The following is a 19,812-nucleotide window of genomic DNA, read 5'->3' as shown; positions in this document are numbered from 1 at the left end:
GTGAATTGTTAAAACGTTTAGGTTCAAACTGGGCAAGAGATTTTACTATAAGCTGTAAAAGTTTTAGTGTAATCGGATAAGTTTCTTAGTAAAGGTACATCAAATTTCCAAAAATTGCAAATATCTCATTTTGAGAAAAAAAAAAAAAAAAGATTTTATTCGCCATAATGGTTAATGGCCAGGGAGAGCGGATTTCGGCGCCATATTTAAGTGGCTTGGAACGCTCGTTCGCTTGCTGGTTTGGTTCCTCAGACTGCATATCATTTTTTAACACTAAAACTGCAAAATCAATATTTTGGTTGGCTTACCCTTCCATCCCCCCTTGACCAAAGGTACATTACAAAAAGATTATATTCATTTTAATAAATCCGGGTGGTCACGAGCAGTCTCGATAAGGAGGTAGATCCATCTATCAATACGAGCGCCAAGCGTGCCTCGCAACTCGACTTGTTCGTCTGCGTCGCCGCCCGCTGTTGACCCCGGCAAGTTTTTTGGTCCTATTTTTTTTTACAGAAAGGGAGCTACATTTTGTAATTTTACAAGAAAAAACTGACCTGTGAAATACACCTTTGACAAAAAGTTTAGATTGCTACGTACAGGCGTCGATTTTTACGGTCCATTTTAGATCGAGCCGGGTGACTTGGGGCACCCTATATATACAAGGGTCGACCGTTCAAGGTTGACCGGAACTTTGTCTGTAAGAACTCGCTGAACAACTGTAGCATGATGAAACTTGCAAAGGACAATAACATAATCTTTGTATTTTCTGCGCCTGGAATGACATGTGACGTATATGCAGCAGTTACAGCTATTGTGACTGCGACCAATGTGTCTGTAGCTGTGGAGCAGCGGTGCATAATCCAATTTCTGGTGAAGGAGAAAATTAAACCACCTGGAATTTTTCAGACGATTGCAAGCGCAGTATGGGGAACAAGCAATGTCACGAACAAAAGCGTACGAATGGTGGCAACAGTTTAGTGAAGGGTGACAGCCACTGACAGATTAGTCACACGGACACATTCGTCCGATCGCAATCACGCAGTCCAGTTCTTTTTACGCCAGATGAATCGGGGAGCAGCCAAAATGACGTCAATAGTGCCTGGAAATCCACGGGGAATAGTGCGTCGAGAAACTGACATAGTTTTGTGTTTGTCAGATTTCTTGTTCCCTTAATAGAAATAAAAGTTGTGATTAACCCTCATTAAGCAGTGGTGGCAGTGCTGTGCTATTTGCGTCAAACTGCACCAGAACGGACAGCCTGCCACATGCTGCCCCAAGCGCCGTATATGTGCACAATTTGTTCCCATGTCTGCACCAAAAGGGAGCTGTTCTCGAAAAGGAAACTGAAAGTGTCTGGCACGTGGCATTTTTGGCGATGCCACAAAAAAAAAAAAAAAAAAAAAAAAAAAAAAAAAAACTTTTTTTTTTTTTTTTTTTGGGGGGGGGGGGGGGGGAGGATGCCTAAGTACTGTGTGCGAAGAGTAGGGTGGTGCAAATATTCGAATAGTAGTTTCAAATAATAAACTATTTGATATTCTCTTAAAAATGAACTACAACATTCATACTTTTCGAAGTGTTGATTGTTGCGGGTTAGCTTCCTTGAGTCCGCTTCTCCTCAGGCGCGAATGCACTTCGGAGAAGCAATACCCATAGAGCTGACAGCGCAAGCTTGCGACTTGCTTTGCCAGAGCTGATCCGCGCTCTTGGGCAAAAAACACACCTTCAAAGTGGTCTATTGCACGCGTGCACCTAATGTATAAAAAAAAAATCGGGAAGCTTTGTGATTGTTAATATTTACACCGCAGCAAAATCTTTCAAGTTTAACTGTGGCTAGCTATATGTTAGGCAGGGGATGTTCCAACAACCTGCGTTCATTAGTCGTGCTTGTTTTTTCTTTCTTTTTAAATCAGAATCTTTTAATCCTGATTAGTTATTATATCTGCCACATGCCTCCATGCCGCGGCTACATTGTACGGTTGCAATAGTGCGCATGTTTAGAGTTTCACTGCTTTCCACCGGGGTGTTAGGAGCAAGAGTTGATGTGGGAGAGTGCATGGGTCAGAACGTTTAGCTCGGAAATTATGCTCAATACTGTTACAGGTCAACATTCTTGATCTTGACTATAGGTTTACCTCTAATTTCAAGAAGCTGTGCCGAGAGAGGAGAAAAACCGCGGGTTCATATTTGAATAGATGTGTTTGTCAAGGCAGTCCTGTGCAGTGTTCCATCGAAAGGGCAGCAAACATTGACTCGACTCTGGTTCAAACGCTGTTAAAGTGCAATGGCACTTTTAAAGCACGAATGCAGGTTTCCATAATTTTTGTGGGAGGTTATTTTTGCAGTTTATGAAATTGGTATCTTGAGTTTGGTGTACAGAGTGTAGAATAGGGAGGGAGAGGGGGGCTTTATCTCAACTGAAGTGTTGCACTATGCTTCATTTTTCAACCATTTTTGAAATGCCCATTGTAAATTGAATCTACCCTGATCTTTAGCCTCATTTTCATGTGACGGACAAAGAGATGTTGGTGTCACTGCAAAAATGTCAGTGGCTGCTCCAAACTAATATTTTGCCTGCTACAAAACCTGCTACAAAAGGTTCAATGCAACGTCCATTACTGAATCTAGGGTTCCGTTTTCAATGAAAGAAGACTGGTACAGCTCAGCGAATTGTCACTCATATTTCATATGCAATTTCTATCATTATGAATATGGGCAAATAAATCAAAGTGTGCAGCCTTGGAAAAAGTTTTCTGCACTCAGTTGCAGAAGTAGTCAATGTCAGCAGCCAGTTGTCCAAACCTGACAATCTTGAGGGCAAAGCATTCTGCTATTGTTCCTTTGGGGATTATCACTGATGCTGGATATATGTTATGTTCAATGCTCTTGATTTAACTAGTGTCCGTGTCTCGTTGCACTTTTTAGAAATTATGGATCACCAACTGGCCCAACCTTCCACCCTTGTTAACTAGGGCTATTACACGCATCATCCAGACTGCTGACTCATGAGAACCAGTGAAACATTATCTTGGTTGCATATTAGCTTGCACATACAGTCAAACCCATTTTAACGAAAGTGAGAATTGCGAAGCGAAACCATTTCCTCTCTGCCACAACCCTTCGCATCTCTCCTGCGGTGAACTGTCTTTTGTCTTGGTCCCTCGCCACGACCTTCGACGATGCTAAGCGAGTTCGGTGCTCTGTTGTGTCCGAATGGAACCTTGAAAAGTCGACAATCGTAGAGGGGTAACTCCAAAGATAAAACCAAACATGGTACTTCCAGTGACGTCACTGCGCTCCTTGCTCATAAGACGGTAAAAATTAAATCTTCAATTCGCTTAGTTTTTTTTATTAATTATATAAATTTCCGCACACAAGAAAAAATGGTTTTCTATTTTTTTTTTTGTGGAGGCGACATAGACCAATTCTCGCAATTAATTGGCCAAAGCTCGAAAATCGTTGCACTCCCCCTAAAGGCAGGCAAGAACTCTAGAAAGCTAAGTACAATTTATGGGAAAAAAGCAACTAACTCGTAAGCAAAACTTTTCAAATTTGTCTTCAAAAAGTCTCAGAAACACAGAATCCTATCACAAGATGGCGAGATTAATGTCATTTGGACTGCCGAGAAACTTTTTACTAAGACGAAGGAAGGACAGGTGTCCAGCTTGTCTTTCTGGACGTTTTGCAGGGTTTGATACACTGAGTGGTGTTCAAAGTCTTTGGTATCATCCGACTGCAAAAATATGGATGTGGTGAAGCAGTTAAACTATGCTTGTAACATGTGTGTAGGCTTTAGAGGTACTGGTATATGTTCTTTTATAGCATGCTTTTATACTGTGAAAACTGACTTTATCATAGAGGGGCTCTACGGTAAAAATCAAGGATGAAAATTATAAATGCTGCTCATATATTTCTTTGGTTTATTTCTAAAATCTTGAGATACACTTTTTTTTTTTTTTTTTCGATGCCAGAGGAAGTTTTTATAGCGGAGCCGTTAAGGGCTAGGTTCTCGAGGATTGTGTCCGGTACAAAACACTTGTCGACAAAAACGCCTCTGGACAGCTACCGCCATCTATAAGCGACGGCGGCAAGCACACAACCAGTATGGTTGCCGCCGTCGCTGGTAGATGGCGCCAACCTTTCCAGCTATCCAGAGCCGTATATTGGGAGAGTATGGCCAGTGGGTGGTGGCGACGAATCCGCTGGAGAGGAGAAAAGTGAAGGAAAGGGAGGAGAGCACCGGAGGAGTAAGAGAGAAAGGAGGGAGCGAAGAGGAGACGACCGCCATTTTGACGCAACGCTGTCGGCGCGCCGAGCACTGTTGAGGCTACGCGTCGTCTGCTACGGGCTTATTTCTTTTTCGCCTGAATAAAAGTTTGCGCTCAAGCGTGGAGAAACTTCATTTGTTAGCTTTTTAAGCCGCTGAGGAATAACGCTATATCATTTTCTTGCCACAGCTTGCCGAATAAAAGGAAAGAACCGAAATTTGCATGTCGATGCCACGCATTCTGCCAGGCAAATGAATGAAAATGGCGGCCCTCCCCGCTCAGCTGGGAGCAGCCGGGAGTTCAGGCGCATGCGCTCACGCCTCTTGCTCTGCGCTGCGGGCTGATTGGCTCACTCGGGAGGGGGGCGTTCCGGCGGCGAGATCATAGACTGGCCAAACTCTCCCCATATACAGCTCTGCAGCTATATTAGAAGAATGGATAGCTGGGCTGCGCGTCGGTGGGAATTCATTGTAGGAAACCGCGTGAAACACGAACGACGACAAAGAAGAAGCACACGTAACAAGCGCAGTGCTCGTCACGTGTGTTTCTTCGTCCTCGTCTGTTTTGCGCGCTGTTTCCTACGCTCTTATCAGTTTCGGTTTGGACTGAGGATGGGTCATCCGCGTGCCCTTTCGGGGAAAGAAGACTGGCTGTGGAAGGAGCGATGACGTTTGATGCAGCGCGAATGGGTCCGCAACCGCTGCAATGCCGCTGTCGCCTCGACTTCCACTGCGTCCAGCGCTTCAGATTCTCTTGCCAAGGAAGAGCACATCGCTCGCCTAGAAAGCCCCTGCCAAGAACAGAACCAGCGATGTAAAGGGCTCCGGCAGGCCAACGCCACGGACGACGATCGTGCCACGGAGGCGAAGCGCAAGCGCGAGGCCCAGTGACGACTACACTCCACACCGGCTGAACAGTTCCCGGGCGCGACGGCGATGTTCCGGAGGGAGTTCGTGGATTACCCGTTAGGCGTCACGTTACGTGCGCGTGTGTGACCGACTCTGGTTCGCCGGAGACGTATCCACGATCGGCGGCGTGTCGGACGAGAAGAAGCGGGAAGCAGGCGCGTGCGCGTTGCGGCAGTGTATTGAGTATAGCTCCGCTGGTCTTCCTTCTTCACGAGAGTGGAAAGGCTGAACGTTTTTAGCAGGGCTTATGATGTTGTAAGAAATGTTCTAAATTGTCTGTCCTAAGACCATTGTTATAAATATAGCATGGACAGCAATGTTTCTAGGTTGCACAATCTTTGCCTTAGCTGGTTTTTTTCTCTCCCTTTTCAGATTCAATATCGGATCCACTACTGAAACTCCCTGAAGGCAAGTTTTGGCATTATTATTTTATTATTTAACTGGGCTAGATTGTGAAGGCTAAGGGTGAGCAACTATACAGGCCATTGGGTCGTTTTCATTCCATTTAATTTATTTGATCCTTAAGGGCCCTCTTTCAGGGGCATTGCATAAGGATCGGGACAGTACAATAAATACTACAATTTTTTGAAAAAACAAAAACAGAATGCATTTTTATTATAAAATTTAAAGTTTGATATAACAGAAAAACATTGGTAGTCTAATTGTATGTAGCCAAAAGCAATAAACTTGAGTTCTTAATATATACAGAGTCAGTAATTGAAATTAGCAGTCCTGTGAGACTGTTCCAGTCCACAATCGTGAGTTCAGGCTATGAGACGACTATGCAGGAATATGCGGGACTTACCGTATTTGCACGAATATAACGCGACCACGAATATAACGCGAGGACAGTTTTTGATGCGCCCAAAAAGAAAAAAAATATTATTACTATTATAACGCGAACCGATGCCGCGTCAATTTCTCGCACTCGGGGGCACAGCAAAAGTGAAAAGTCAATGGAAATAGAAGAAATATCAGTTTATGTTTTGACTGCACTCATCCTCACTGTTCAGGTCCTTCCGTTTACAATCCACTTGGCGACTACGCAGGTATGCAGCAGCACGGCACCTGCTTGCCTGGTAGTTCTTTCTTCTTCCGTGGGAGCTCCTCGGCAGCCCACAATCCAGACAAGGCGCGGAAGCAGAAGCACCAACACACAAACACCAGACCACTTTGGAGCAGAAACTAAACAATGCGCTGGCAGAAAAAAAGACTGCTGAACCCGATACACGATCACACTTCTTGTTCTGATCCCTGTTCGTAAACAAATGCCTCGTGTTGCACGATTGCGTAAACGCGGTCAGTGGTCTTGGCTTGGCTTGTGTTGACTTGACTTGGCCCGGCTTGGCTTGGCTCAAATTGGCCGGCGTGCGCGCGTTGTAAAAACACAAAAGCGATAAAAATGCTTTTTTGTTTTCTATTCGCCCTTCACGTGGCCCCATGGCTAGAAAATGCGCCTCCACACCCCCACTTCTTTTTCCATTGGATCTTTTGCATTGAGCCAGAGGGATGACTTTCTCCTTTGGCTTTCTCCAGACTCGCGCGCCTTGTGGCTGAACTCGATTCCGAATATAACGCGAGGTGCGTTTTGGAGCACGTAATTTCGAAAAAAAACTCGCGTTATATTCGTGCAAATACGGTAACATATCTTGATCGGGGCTGAGATGAATTCCTAAATGCCGGCCAAGATCAGCGAGGAACTGTGATGTTTGGTATGCGCTCAAACAAGTTCAGGCTGCCCCGATATCTTGTTAACCCTTGGGATGGTTGCAAGGTACGTCCCTTCGAGCGTGCCGTCGAGGAGTCGGCATGTAAGACCCACCTGGCGACTCTTCTCCGATAAGCCAGGGAGGGCCGTTTGAGCTTCTTCAGCCGACTGTCGTAGGGCAACGCAGGTTCGTGTTGGCGAGTAAAGAATGTCCGAGTGGCACGCCACTGCATGCTTTCCAGGCTGTCAACCAAATTAGCTTGATGTGGGCACCAAATAGCGCTACAGTATACGAGGTGCAGAAGCACAAGCGCGGTATATAGAACATGGAAGGTGGTAAGACCACACACTTTAGAGACCCTTGTCACGAATTTTGAAAGACGTCTGGCTTTGGCAACGTGCAGAGAGAAAGTCAAGTCAGGGGTGAACGTCACACCAAGAATTGGTAATAATGTGACCGATGTAAGAGGGATTGCAGACTGTCCCCTATGATGCGCACTTGGATGGGTTGAGGAGAAGGCAGTTTGAGCCAGATCACTCCTGCACTAAAGACAAGGGCCGCTGAAGTTTGGGACAGCTTGCGTGAGGTGTAGTCCATCCAACCAGAGTGATGTCGTCACCATATTGGACTACTATGTGCGTGTCGACAGATTAGGGAAGATCATTAATGTACGTGGAGAACAGAGTAGGGCCAAGGACAGACTCCCGAGGTACCCCTGCCGAGACGGCAAAACGCTCGGAACGGGATCCTTGAAAGAGGACCTGGTTTTTGCATCCAGTAAGGAACCAAGCCAACCACCAAAGCAGGGGGCCGCAGTCAACTGCCCTTCCTAGCTTCCAAAGGAGTATAGCATGGTTTAGCATGTCAAACGCATTACTGAAATCTAGTTGCGCCATATCAGTTGAAATACCACGGTCACTTTTGTCACTGATGTATTTCAAGATCGTAGCCTTATACAATGTTTATGCTCACTCAAACAATCATTAATGCAGCGTTGAGTCTGCCCTATAAGCGACAGTCAAAAAGAATTTTGTAAACGACACACGACACACATTCCACATCACATACTAATGTCCACACAGCTGATACGCAGATACTTTGTATGTGTGCTGGTAGTTTTTGCTTCCTGCTGTCTCGGGGTTGTGTTACATCTAATAGTTGTTTATTTTAAGAAAAATGTTTCCAGTCTAGAATATACATCTTGCTTGCCGATGGTTCCATGTTGCAATCATAAAATTAAACGTTGAGATTCACTTGAGTGTCTTTTTAATCGTAATTCTTCCTCATCTTGGACCCACAGTTGGCCAAGCAGTGCAGAGTGGCAGAGTGTGACTGTGTTGTTTTCTTGTTGTTGCAGGGTGTCCTGTGTACGACGCATACGTGTGCTACACGGCCGAGGACTTTCCCTTTGTGCAAACGCTGGTGGAGAAGCTGGAGCGTCCAGAGCTGGGGATCCGCCTTTTCCTTCCCGAGCGGGACCTCTGTGCTGGCGTGCTAAAGTACAACACCTTCTTCCAGCTCATGGAGAAGTGGTATGTGTGCCTATGGTTCCCATGGCTCCTGGAAAAAGTTAGAAACGCTCATAACTTCAGTTCCGCTTGTGGGGTGAATTAGGGGTTGCAGCAGCTTCTTTTAAAGTGGCATTAAAGTGTTTTTTGAGGTCTTCGTTTTTTTGTCATAACTCAGTCTGCGAGTTCTAAGCATCCTTAAAATCCCGAAATTACATTCATGCATGGCCGATTTGCGTATTAAAAAAGTGATAACATTTCCCGACACTTACCGTTGGTGCAGAACGCCAGATGGCGCTACCGAACCTTGCTGAATATGGTCGAATGACGGACGGCACTTGTCAGTCACTCGCGAGCGATGGGTTCCTGCTTGGACGAGCGGCCGACCTGTCCTGCTCGTCCACGCGGGAACCCATCGCTTGCGAGTGGCTGACAAGTGACATCCGTCGTTCTACCATATTCGGCAAGTTTTGGTAGCACCATCTGGTGTTCTGCGCCAATGGTAAGTGTCGGGAAATGCCGATGCTGAGATGCAATACTCGTGAGGCAGGATCGGCACTGATATCTTCCAATCTCTGTGGAAGGACATGCTGTTTCATGCAAGCCACCCTAATGTCCCCATTTCCATCGAAGCCCATACATGTGAGCTGCAAAATGTGTATGAATGTGCCAAGTTGCTACCACGCTGCGACAGCGATAAAAGGAAACTTGTGCTTTGCGTTCTCTGTATTAGGCACGGTGATTAGTAAATTAATGATCTTTTACTAACTATTTTACTGTTAGATTTTTTTTTTTACACTTGTCATTTTTGTTTTACATTTCTCATCATCTGTTTTTTTCTGCCCTCCCCCAGGTGCAAGAAGACCATCATCATATTTTCCCCAGAGTTTCTAAAGTCCCACGAATGCCGCATGCAGCAAAAGTTCATTGAAAGTATCGAGATTGGTGAGTCCTTTTTTGTTTTGTTTACAGAACATAGTCTGTTCGCCCTAAGCTGACAGTGCGGTGGGAGCTATGCACTTGGTGGACCAATCAGCCGCCTCCCTTTCATCACCTGACCCCGCTCTGCGTGGGTGTGAAAGACGGTGTGAGCATGTGTCAAAAGACTTGCAACTGGTCCAAGCAGTGCTTTCACTACACTGTCAGCTAAAAGTGAATAGAATATAGTCTCATACAGTATACCGGATAATTGCCCGAATTTCGAGAAAAGAGAACTTTTGCTTTTCACGTGCTTATGAAATCATGCATTTGTTTTGCAAGGTAATTTGAAGTTCTCAGGTGTGCCTAATGCTTTTGGTAAAGAAGCAATCAATTCAAACTACAAATTTGAGGATTCTTTTTTGCAGTTTTGAAAAATAAATTTTTCTTTCTTGCAGCCTTTCAGTTGATGTAAATTATTTATTTATTTATTTATTTATTCATTTATTATACCCTCAGGACCGAAGCATTACAGAGGGGGTGGGCAACGGAAGTACAAAAACACTGAAAATGGTTAGTCCGGCACAAATCATGAATAGTAACTTGTTAGTGCTTCTTTAAAGAGAACAAAATCACCAATGGTCGCAATGGGTGAGGGAAGGCCGTTTCATTCACGAGATGTTTTTGGGATGAAAGATTTGAAAAAGGAATTTGAGATGGAAGTGGGTATACCAACTTTGCAGCAGTGATCGAGGCGAGAGGATATGTAGATGGGGGCACTGATTAGTTGCTCTTTCAAGAGTGAATTGGCATAGTAAATTTTATGAAATAAACAGAGACGGGAGATAGTGCGACGAGTGGAAAGAAGGGGCAGTGAGAGACTAGCTTTCATGGATGTGACACTTGATGTACGATGGTAGTCTTGCATAAGTTTATTTAGCCATCTTCCACAACTTATATTTGAAGAGTTCACTCATTATGTAACTTTAACTACTACCATAAAGTTCCGAAAGAATGCCCACCCAAAATGAAGAGATAAATGGCGAAAAACATGGGGTGGGCTATCTTTAGGAATGCCTTTGCAAAGCTTTATCAAAAATTAATGATAAACACCCTGGCACCAGCCACAAACCACTTGATGCAGTAAATGAAACCGCATATCGCTTACACCGCAAATTCGCGTTTCGCGTTGCAATCAACACGTGGGAATTCGCTACGAACTCCTGTGTCAAAAGGATACTGCAAGTTTCGGACGCAGAAGATTCGCATTTCACGGTGCGAAGGACCTATGGAAAGCCACCGAGAACTCTTATCTCATGGGAATGAATACCGCTAATCGTGGACGCAGCAGATTCAAGTTTTACGGTGCAACAAATATGAGGGAACAAACTACAAACTCGCCTGTCACGGGAACCAATATTGCGCGTGCAGATCACAGACAAAAACGCAGGAGTCTGCTACAAACTCGTATACCTGCTACAAACTCGTATACTACGGGAACAAATACTGCAGATTGCGAATGCAGCGGAATCGTATTTCACGGTGCAATATATACGCAGGACAAACTCGCATGAAATTGAGATTGCGCATGCAGATCGCAGACGAAAACGAGGGAATCCGCTACAAACCTTATGTCACTGCAGATTGCAGACGCAGCAGATTCGCATTTCATGGTGCAACATACACGCGGGAACAACTCCCGTTTTACAGAAGCTGATATTGCGTGCGCAGATCATAGAAAAAAAGCAGGAACTTGCTATGGACTTGCTTGTCATACTTGCCGGTACTTTAAATTGCGATGTTGATGTGATTCCCGTCATACGTTGCATGAAGTCCGATGGAAATGGGGGATGGGCAATGTTTCGGAATTTTTATGTTGCAGAAATTTAGCGAGAAAATTGGGATGGGTGATCTTTTGGGGAGTAGGCATTTTCTCGGAACTTTACAGTATGTGGAATTCAGTTGTTCTCAATTTATTCATAATTTCAAACAGTGAAAGGAGAAAGTCCAACTTGGTATGGGTCCTTTCATAATGCTAGAAAATGTTTTTTTTTTTTTTTTTTTTTTAAGTAAGTTTCTGTTAATATTAATTTGATTGTGTGTTCTAAATGTGCATAGTATCTGCGTGCAGAAAGGACTACTGTATTTTAAGAAATGAGTAAGCACTTTGAGTGTTCTCTTGAACCTGAAATTGTTTATTTCAGAGTTATTTATGGGAGGTAGGGACATCACCATACCTGTAATAATCTGTATTAACATGGAATGCATTTTATCTGCCTATTTCCATGGAGTTCTGCAACGTTTCACTGAACTGCATCACACCCATAGGGGACCATATAGAAAGACTTCAGACCCCTGGCAGGATTTGAACTCCCCACCTCGAGACTCTGGGCCAAGTGCTTTGCCGACTGAGCTATCCAGGGTCGTGGATCGGAGCATGCAAAGGCAAAGCTATTTGTCGGGCACGCAAACCCGCGGTCACGTGCGTTGCGGCGTTTGCTGTCATGCTGCATTATCTTGCGGCGTTGTCAGAAATACGAGCGAATCTTCGTTAGGAGCTGCCGTTCAGATGCCCCTCCTCTTCCCTGGAAGGCCTATCACACATTCTGTGCTTCCCAATCTTTGTCAGCATCATTAAGCTTTTTTATTTATGAATACAGGCTGTTTCAGCTGACTTGTGCCAAGGCTTCAGGAAGGCTGGTGCGTGCTACTCGTGTCGAATCAATGCTGTATTGTTCTGAATCCTATTGGGCAAGTCAAGGTTTATTTTGCCACGTGACAAACTGGCTAATTAACGCAGATTAATGAGCTAACTTTTTAAATATTTGTGCGCAAACCTTTCAATAGAGGAGTTGTGGAGCGTGTTCAGAAGCATCCCATCGTGTCATTTTCATTGAGGGAACCTGTCTGATTTTTTAGAGCTTTAAAGAAAGTATGCGAGATTTAAGGAACAATCCCACATGATTAAGGGCACATAACAGTTTACTCGTGGATAGTTATGTGGGATTTTTTGTGTTAATTAGCCAGTTTGACGCATCACAGAAGATCTCTTGACTAGGACTGTGAGCGAGACTGCATTGATTCGACACTTGTAGCAAGCACCATCTGTTTCTTAATTCTTGGCACAAGTCAGCCGAACCAACCTGCATACAACATCAAACCCATTTGGGGCTGCTATCAATCAAGTCTGTTGCTTTTCCCACTTCGTTAGTGTTCTTGTTGCCATGGTTCGATCTGCGCAGCTCGAGACCACGCTGCTCTTGAGCTGTTCTTTAGAGCATGCGCTTGCATCATGCAAGTGCTTGCCTGACGGGGCATTCCTTCGATTGATGCGCTTACGCTAGTTGCTATTTTAATGTTCCGAACTGGTGGTTTCTAGAAACTTAGTATACTTGGTATGTCCACTTTTCATCTCAGCAGGTTAAAAGGCTGGCACATTATAGAGCTTTTCACACACTTTCCACACCAGCTGTGGCATTAAGCTATAAGTAGTGGCAGAAATGTAGCCTTTGCTGAGCATGCTCTCTTCCAAGCAGGAGTTAAATCTGTGAAACCGTACAGGAACAAGCATTTTCAAATTAGGAACATATACTGTCATCGGATCCAGTGTTCAGCATGTACTCCTCAGAAAGACAGACAAAAATTACAGCCGATGCCTCATCCTATGGTCTGGGCGCAGTTCTACGTAAAAAAAAGATCATGGCCATTACGCTGTAACACCGCTATGCCCAGATCGAAAAAGGACTTGGTGTTGTGTGGGCTTGTGATAAGTTTCACGACTACATCTTTGTAACGAAGGTTTGTCTGGAAACAGATCACAAGTCCCTTGTCCCACTGTTTGGGTCAAAAGCACTCGACGACCTAATGCTTGGACTGCAGAGGATGCATATGCGCTTAATGAATTGCACATACGACATCACCTATGCACCCGGCAAAGACATCACGGCAGTTGACACTCTGTCCCCCGTCAAAGAAAACGAGAAGAACAAAATGGAAAGAGAAATTGAAAGCTACATACACCTCCTCCGCTCAGCATTGCCAGTTTCACTGCCTTCTTTGCAAGAGCTGAAAAACGAGCAGCAGCTAGATGAGTTTGGCGACCAACTTCGCTCTTTTATTTATAAAGGCTGACCAATTTTTGGCCACATAAGGACCATATCTCAGAAGTCGACGACATTCTGATACTCGGCTTCAGAATTATTGTCCCTAAGGAGGTCCAAGAGTCAACCCTCCACATTCTGCTCGAAGGCCGCTTTGGTATCAACGAATGCTGAGCAAGGGCAAGGAACGTTGTCTGGTGGCTATCAATCGATGTTGACATTGAGAGGCTAGTAAAGTCATGTCGGTCTTGCCTTCAACACAAAACTAACCGGAAGATGCTGCTGTTACCAAAAAGTTTCCAGAAAGGCCATTGCAAAAGGTTCATTTCCTTCATGAGTGGATCATGGTGGCTGATCATCATGGACTATTACTCGAGGTTTCCCAAGCTGGTTAAGCTAAGGAGTTTGATGAAAAAAGTGGTCGTTGCGCACTGCAAGTCCGTCTTCATACCCGAAATAGTTGTTAGTGACAACAGACTGCAGTTTTCAAAAGGACACGATTCTTCGTTCGCAGTTTTTGCAAAAGAATATGGAATCACGCACACAGCTTCCTGTTCCCACTACCCACAGAGTAACAATCTTGCACAAGCTGCCGTTAAACTCGTTAAGGGTTCTCTCGAAAAAACAGGTGACGTATACAGTCAAACCTCATCATATCGAACACGGATATATAGAATTATTGCTTATATTGAATCATTGTTGAACTGTCATAAGAATTACATGCATTTTAAATTTTTTATAGCAAACTCAGTCGGTTAAAAAATGAATATATCGAACTCCGCAGCACCTGAAAGCGTGCGCTCCGGAGACAGGCGGCAGGCTTTCCCGCAACATATCAAGGGATATGGGGGGCTTTCCCGCAACACATCGGAGGATAGCGGTGGCGTAGCAGGCATTTGCGACTTTCAGAGGTGCATGCCTGCGTAAAGCTTTATGCCTATGGTGCCGGGAGTGCCATCCAGACTCGGCGGCATACAGGCTCAGTCAGCTCAGTGGCTCAGTCGTACCGAATCGCCAGCATCTCCTGCATCGCTTTCTTTGTGCACCTTGTCACGGACGTCCTCCAACTGTAGCACCCTCGTCCCACTAGAGCGGCAGACAGCAACAAACGGCAGCGACACACGACAACGAGCGACAGGCAAGACCGACAGACAGCCTGTTTGTCGGAGTCCGCCGTCCCACCTGGTGGACATGACGCAGAACACGGGGGCAAGGAAACTTGTTTCCTAGTGGGACTGGAGTTGTCAACAAAACACTTCAAAATACACAGACAAACAGAGTCTGGCGACGCGGTTTTCGTGTTTTGCTCTTTGGGCATAAAACGCACCGACAAACATGGTGAAAATGGAGACGATTACTTTATTTCTTGATTAAAGCTTCCACTTCTCTTCATTTGCCGTTGGCGACTTTCCGTAAACAGTCGTGACAATCGACACCAAACTTTTTCCGAACTAGAAATGCCCCAATCGTTCCTTTTTTGGGCCGTTCAAGGCATTCTAGGTGAGCGCCTCGGAGTTTCACGCTGATTTTGACAATGTTTATAACTTCATATTTGAATGATCGAGGGCAGGCGCTCTTTGGTGGACAATACGGCATCCCGATTATCACAGAACGTGATGACAAGTCTCTCGTCTGCCGGAATGGCTTGCCGCGGAACGTTGTGTCCTACTTCGTGGTGAGCGGTCTTACTTTGGTCAGTCCTCGCACATGGGTGTATCCATCCTGATGCAGGGGCATAGACTTCGACGTCTTGAAGCACCATCTCGCGCACCAAGTTTTCACGAGCAAAACCAGCCACAGCAAATTCCCTTTCGCAACACGACCGCCCGGTGCCAGCCAGCAAGCCGCACCCGCGACCACTACGTGCAATCGAGGGACCGGAACTGCGGGGCCGGGAACGAGGAGTGGCTGGAGTGGCCGCCAAGGGCTTCTTGTTCCGGGAGGAAGGGTAGAAGGGTGGGAAGGGAGGCAACAGAAGGCATAAACGGGCGAGGAGGATAAGTTTGTCTCCGAGAGATGTTCTTCAGTGGGACTGCTTACTGCGCTTCAAGTCCAACAACAGACAAGAACTCGTCCGTCATCGATCGTTTGTTGGCGCTTGTCGGCGGTTGTCGTGGGTGTCGGTCGTTGCAGTGGGACAGCATCGGCGACACGGAACTTTGTGGTGTTGTCGGACAAAAACCGGTGTTTGTCGCTGTAGTGAAACGAGGCTATAAGGCCTGTGGCCACATCGTTCGGGTAGGATGAATCTTCGCGGATGGCGGAGACATTGGGGCATTTGTAGGGGTGAGCCATCATTCTGTGTTTTTTTGGAAATAAAAAAAAAAACCCAAAAAGGGGGGGTGGGCGATGATTCGAGATATTACGGTACTCTAATCAGAACCTCATTTCTAAAAATAAAACTCTGTGCTCTTTTCACGCCCTATTTTTGGTTCAAAAGGTAATACCATAAAAATACCGGGCAAGCGCCCACTCAAAATTTAGAGATAATCGCAAGAAAATGGGGTACAGGCACTGTCTGGCCATCAGTTTTACATATACAGTGTAGACCGCATAACGTATGTCGCGGGAGTCGCGAAAATCCGCACTATAAGCGGTACCGCGCTATAACCAAAACATCAATTTTTCAGGCCAAAATACATGCCATCAGACAACTTACCTTTGTAAAAGAATTTATTTTATGTTAGATGAAATATAAAGCTTAGTTTGAGGAAAGTCTTTGTTTCACCAGACTAGTACACTTCTCTCTCAAGTGTGTCACACATTTCGGGATAGAAATGAGCGACTTTTGCCTGGCGCAGCCTTTTAACGGCGTCGCGGGTTGTGGACGGACGTTGCGAGCGTTCAGGATTGCTAACCCTAATCACTTTTCTCCAGTGATGAAAACGCGTGAAAATTCGCATCCTTTATACGGTACGCGCCAGTAATACCTTCAACTTGAGCACAGGCATGAACTGCTCCAAATAAGAAACCTGGGCGATGTTCGAAAACACAAACGCTTAGAAATCACTACTGTAGTCGAAGTAAACAAACACGACGACACGGGCGTTTCTGCCGTCTTGAGAGTGCCGCCACGACATCGCCGCACGAGTAGGTGGATCTTCCCTTCTAGTACATGCTGGGTTATCATAGCGACACACAACAAAAATTCACAGTCAAGGATAGCGCTTTTACGCGGAACGATGAGCTTCCACCACGCCGTCTACGTCGACGATCACAACCGACGCCATGTTTGCGGATAGAAGCAGCCGGCCCGCGACCGGCATGCAACGCGCGAACAATTCTCCTCGACCTGCGATTGGTCCGTCGTTGCGGTTGTTTCCAATGCAGCGGTGGGACGCATGCACGTGAACGACACGTGCATGCGTCCCTCCGTCGCTATGGCAACTGAAGCCTCTCTCCTCGCTTCTCCCCGCTTCTTCGAGCAACGTCCTTGCGCCGCAAGTGCCGCTTGCGGCGCGGCTCGCGCCCCTTTATCTAGTGTCGCACAGGGAAGCGTGCTCGCTGCGCCGGTCAGTCGACGCGGTCGCCGGGTTGTTCCAGAAGCCGCACTATAACCGGTATTTCCCTTCGCGCGTCTGCATTTTAAGCGGTATGTAATTACATGGAGTTCTATGGGAGGCGAACTGGTGGTTTAAAAAAGCCGCGTTATACCCGGTCCTGCACTATAAGCGGTTACATTGTAAGTGGTCTATACTGTAAATGTACTGTGCATATTTTCTCAGATCTAACAAATTTGGGAGTGGGTGCTTAGTGTGGAATGGATGGATGCACGGTATTCTATGATAAGTAATATTCTCCAGTATCAAAGAGAAATCCTGTCATTATTATAGATGAACTTATTTAGTGATGCAATCACAATGTGCTAACAGACGCTGGCATCTGCTCCAAAAGCGTTGGTGGCTGCAACAAAACAATATTTTGCTTGCTACAGAACCTACCACTAAGGCCCGCTTCAGGTGGGGCAATTTCGCCCAGCAACTTGACATTGCAACACCAGCAACACGAGCCGCTTGCGCTCACACGCAGCAACTGAATTGCTACGACTTGCCATCATCATCATGAAATTATATTTTTCTTGCATTATTTAGATGCACAGTTACATGCTGAAAACACGTTTTTATATCTTTAAATTGCGTTGAGAATACTAATTCATCTTTCTGAAACAGTTTATTTCCAAAAACTATCCATTTCAAGCCAGAGTAAAGTCTTTAGTTGTCATCATCACCACCACAGCGGTGTCACGTGAAAATATTGCATTCCTGATTGGCTGCTGCCACTTCGAACGTCTCCGAGTTGTCCGAGTTGCTTGTTCGTTTTGAGCCGGACCCGATCTCAGCAATTAGTGTTGATCTAGGGAAAGCTGGGGAACAACCCGCCAACAACCCCAAAATTGCTGGAAAAGTTGCCCCGTCTGAAGCGGGCCCAAGGGTCAAGTGCCGCTTCCATCATTGTAAAAGGGAAAAAGCTTGTCCTGGATGTTGTGAATGAGAAACTTTTTTTATCACCACCTGATGGTGTTGCAGCATCAAGAAAAGTTCTCTCCTTTCGCTCACTATTGTGACAAAGACCTTTTCCTCACTATCGTAGCACAGAATATATTCAGTGTTGCTCCAGGCCCTATGCACGACAATGTGCACCAAGTTGCTATGTGCAACATCACTGGAAAGCCACACTGTACATTTAATGTTACTGCCTTTGCCACAATGTGTAGGAAAGTGTTGAATGTTTCTCACTTTTCTGATGCATTTTCTGGTTTGGTCTTTTGGCAAGGAAGCTACAGCATGTTACTGCTGTACTTGGAGGAATGGTGCTTAAAATCAAAAGGGGGAGAGAGAGATTAAATTTGAATAATTAAGTTGACTTAATATATAACTTAATGTAGGGCTATGGGTACTATTTGGCTAGGCGGCGCAAGCCACTGCCCAGTTTAAAGGGAACAGCCATCGTGTATTCATCCATCCTCCATTCTGGTATGTCTAGTTCCCAGAGTTGCTGCTGCAGCAGAAATGCCTGCGCCTCTAACTCAGCACTGAAGTACATGCTGGAGCCGGTTCTCAAAAGTAGGCTCCTATGGCAGTTTCCCAACTGAGTTGGATTCGTTCCATCAGTGTTACCATGTGATGTGATCCACGGGAGTAGTCAGATCTACTTGAGTAAGGTTTGGAACACAGGCAATGTAATGTAGTCAAACGCTGCTGTGTGGCTTTAACAAGGCCATGACGTTGGATTTTCGTTAGATGAGCCACCGGAGGCTAGCACGGGACGGGGCCCAGGTGGAACACCAGTGTCATGTCAAAGTTCGGCTGGGACTTGCGTTCAGTCAATCGGGAAATGAGTTCGAGCCGAACGCTTATGCAGCCTTCATGTGACAGCCTTCTCACATAACCATTCTGCAATAAAAAGCTGATATTTGCTTACCACATGCTTCTCCACTCAGTACTACAAATTTCAACTTGTTACTGTCAAAATTTTTCAGAGCAAGCTCAGCAGAAACTGATTCCAGTGGTGATCAAGCCATGTGCGCTCGACGGCATGATCAGGATGATCTCCAAGATCAACCTGTGTGAGACCGCGTCGGCCCTGAGCCACTGGAGCTGGAACAACCTCATCTCGTCCATCAAGAGCAGTGGCAATGGCTCCTTCGTGCAGCGTGCCCCCAGCCTTTGTGCTCTTCGGCTTGCGCCGTCTCCGCCGGAAGTGAGGGCTCCGAGTGCGACCCGCGCCAGAACTCCAGTCGCGGCCCCAAAGGCCGTCGAGGTTGCGTCTCACTCCCACAAGGGCAAGGCCAAGTGGCTCAGCGGGATTTTCAGCCGTAAAAAGAACAACAGTGTTTCGAGTGCCTCGAGCGGCTTTCAGAGTATGGCAACGCCAGAGTGAACTGCGTCAGAGTGGTGACAACGTGACGTTCATGAAGTGAGGCAGAAGTGGCAATACTCAATGTTTTGAATCGAATGTTACAATGGTGCTCCTTCACAATGGTTGTGCAATTAACTATTTGTTGTATTTGTTGCTTTTGTAATGTATCAGTATTCCAAGTGGGCGGTGTGAAGAGTTACTCGGTAATCATGCAGCATTAAAAGCTCGAAATCTCAAATGACTCTCGTTTACTGGTGGAAAATGACCTTGCTGAGCACAATCACTGCAGGCCATTCACTGTGTGACAGTGTTAGCACGAACACATCACTGCTTTGACAAATTTTACTTTAAAAAATTTACTCCTTAGATTAATTCCTCATATCACTTTCTACCACACTGTAGTAGTTTTGATAAAAGAAACTAAAAAAAAAAACAAAAAAAAATTAAAATTGCGGTGGCCAGTGCGTCTGCCGTGGCTATGACGTCACTCCTCTGGAATGCGAAGACCGGCGAGGCGCCCGCGGTGGCGGAGGAGCCCGCGGCGT

General features: G+C 45.7%; 1 protein-coding gene across 2 annotated transcripts in view; it reads left to right on the top strand.

Annotated features, from left to right (window-relative positions):
- Positions 1 to 19,505, top strand: part of LOC115328311 (myeloid differentiation primary response protein MyD88-B) — a 38,222-nt gene extending 18,717 nt beyond the window's left edge. For both annotated transcript variants that reach the window (XM_040218853.2, XM_040218854.3), the window contains exons 4-7: positions 5,546 to 5,581; positions 8,240 to 8,414; positions 9,244 to 9,335; positions 18,888 to 19,505. In XM_040218853.2, the coding sequence (XP_040074787.1) occupies positions 5,546 to 5,581; positions 8,240 to 8,414; positions 9,244 to 9,335; positions 18,888 to 19,288 (704 nt within the window). In that variant the 3' untranslated portion in view covers positions 19,289 to 19,505. The remainder of the gene's footprint in view (positions 1 to 5,545; positions 5,582 to 8,239; positions 8,415 to 9,243; positions 9,336 to 18,887) is intronic.
- Positions 19,506 to 19,812: the final 307 nt, after the last annotated feature.

The sequence above is a fragment of the Ixodes scapularis genome, unplaced genomic scaffold, assembly GCF_016920785.2.
Source record: "Ixodes scapularis isolate PalLabHiFi unplaced genomic scaffold, ASM1692078v2 PGA_scaffold1__304_contigs__length_218370807, whole genome shotgun sequence".
Classification (NCBI taxonomy): domain Eukaryota; kingdom Metazoa; phylum Arthropoda; class Arachnida; order Ixodida; family Ixodidae; genus Ixodes; species Ixodes scapularis.
The sequence above is the reverse complement of the archived record's forward strand: the minus strand, read 5'-3'. Positions and strand labels throughout refer to the sequence as shown.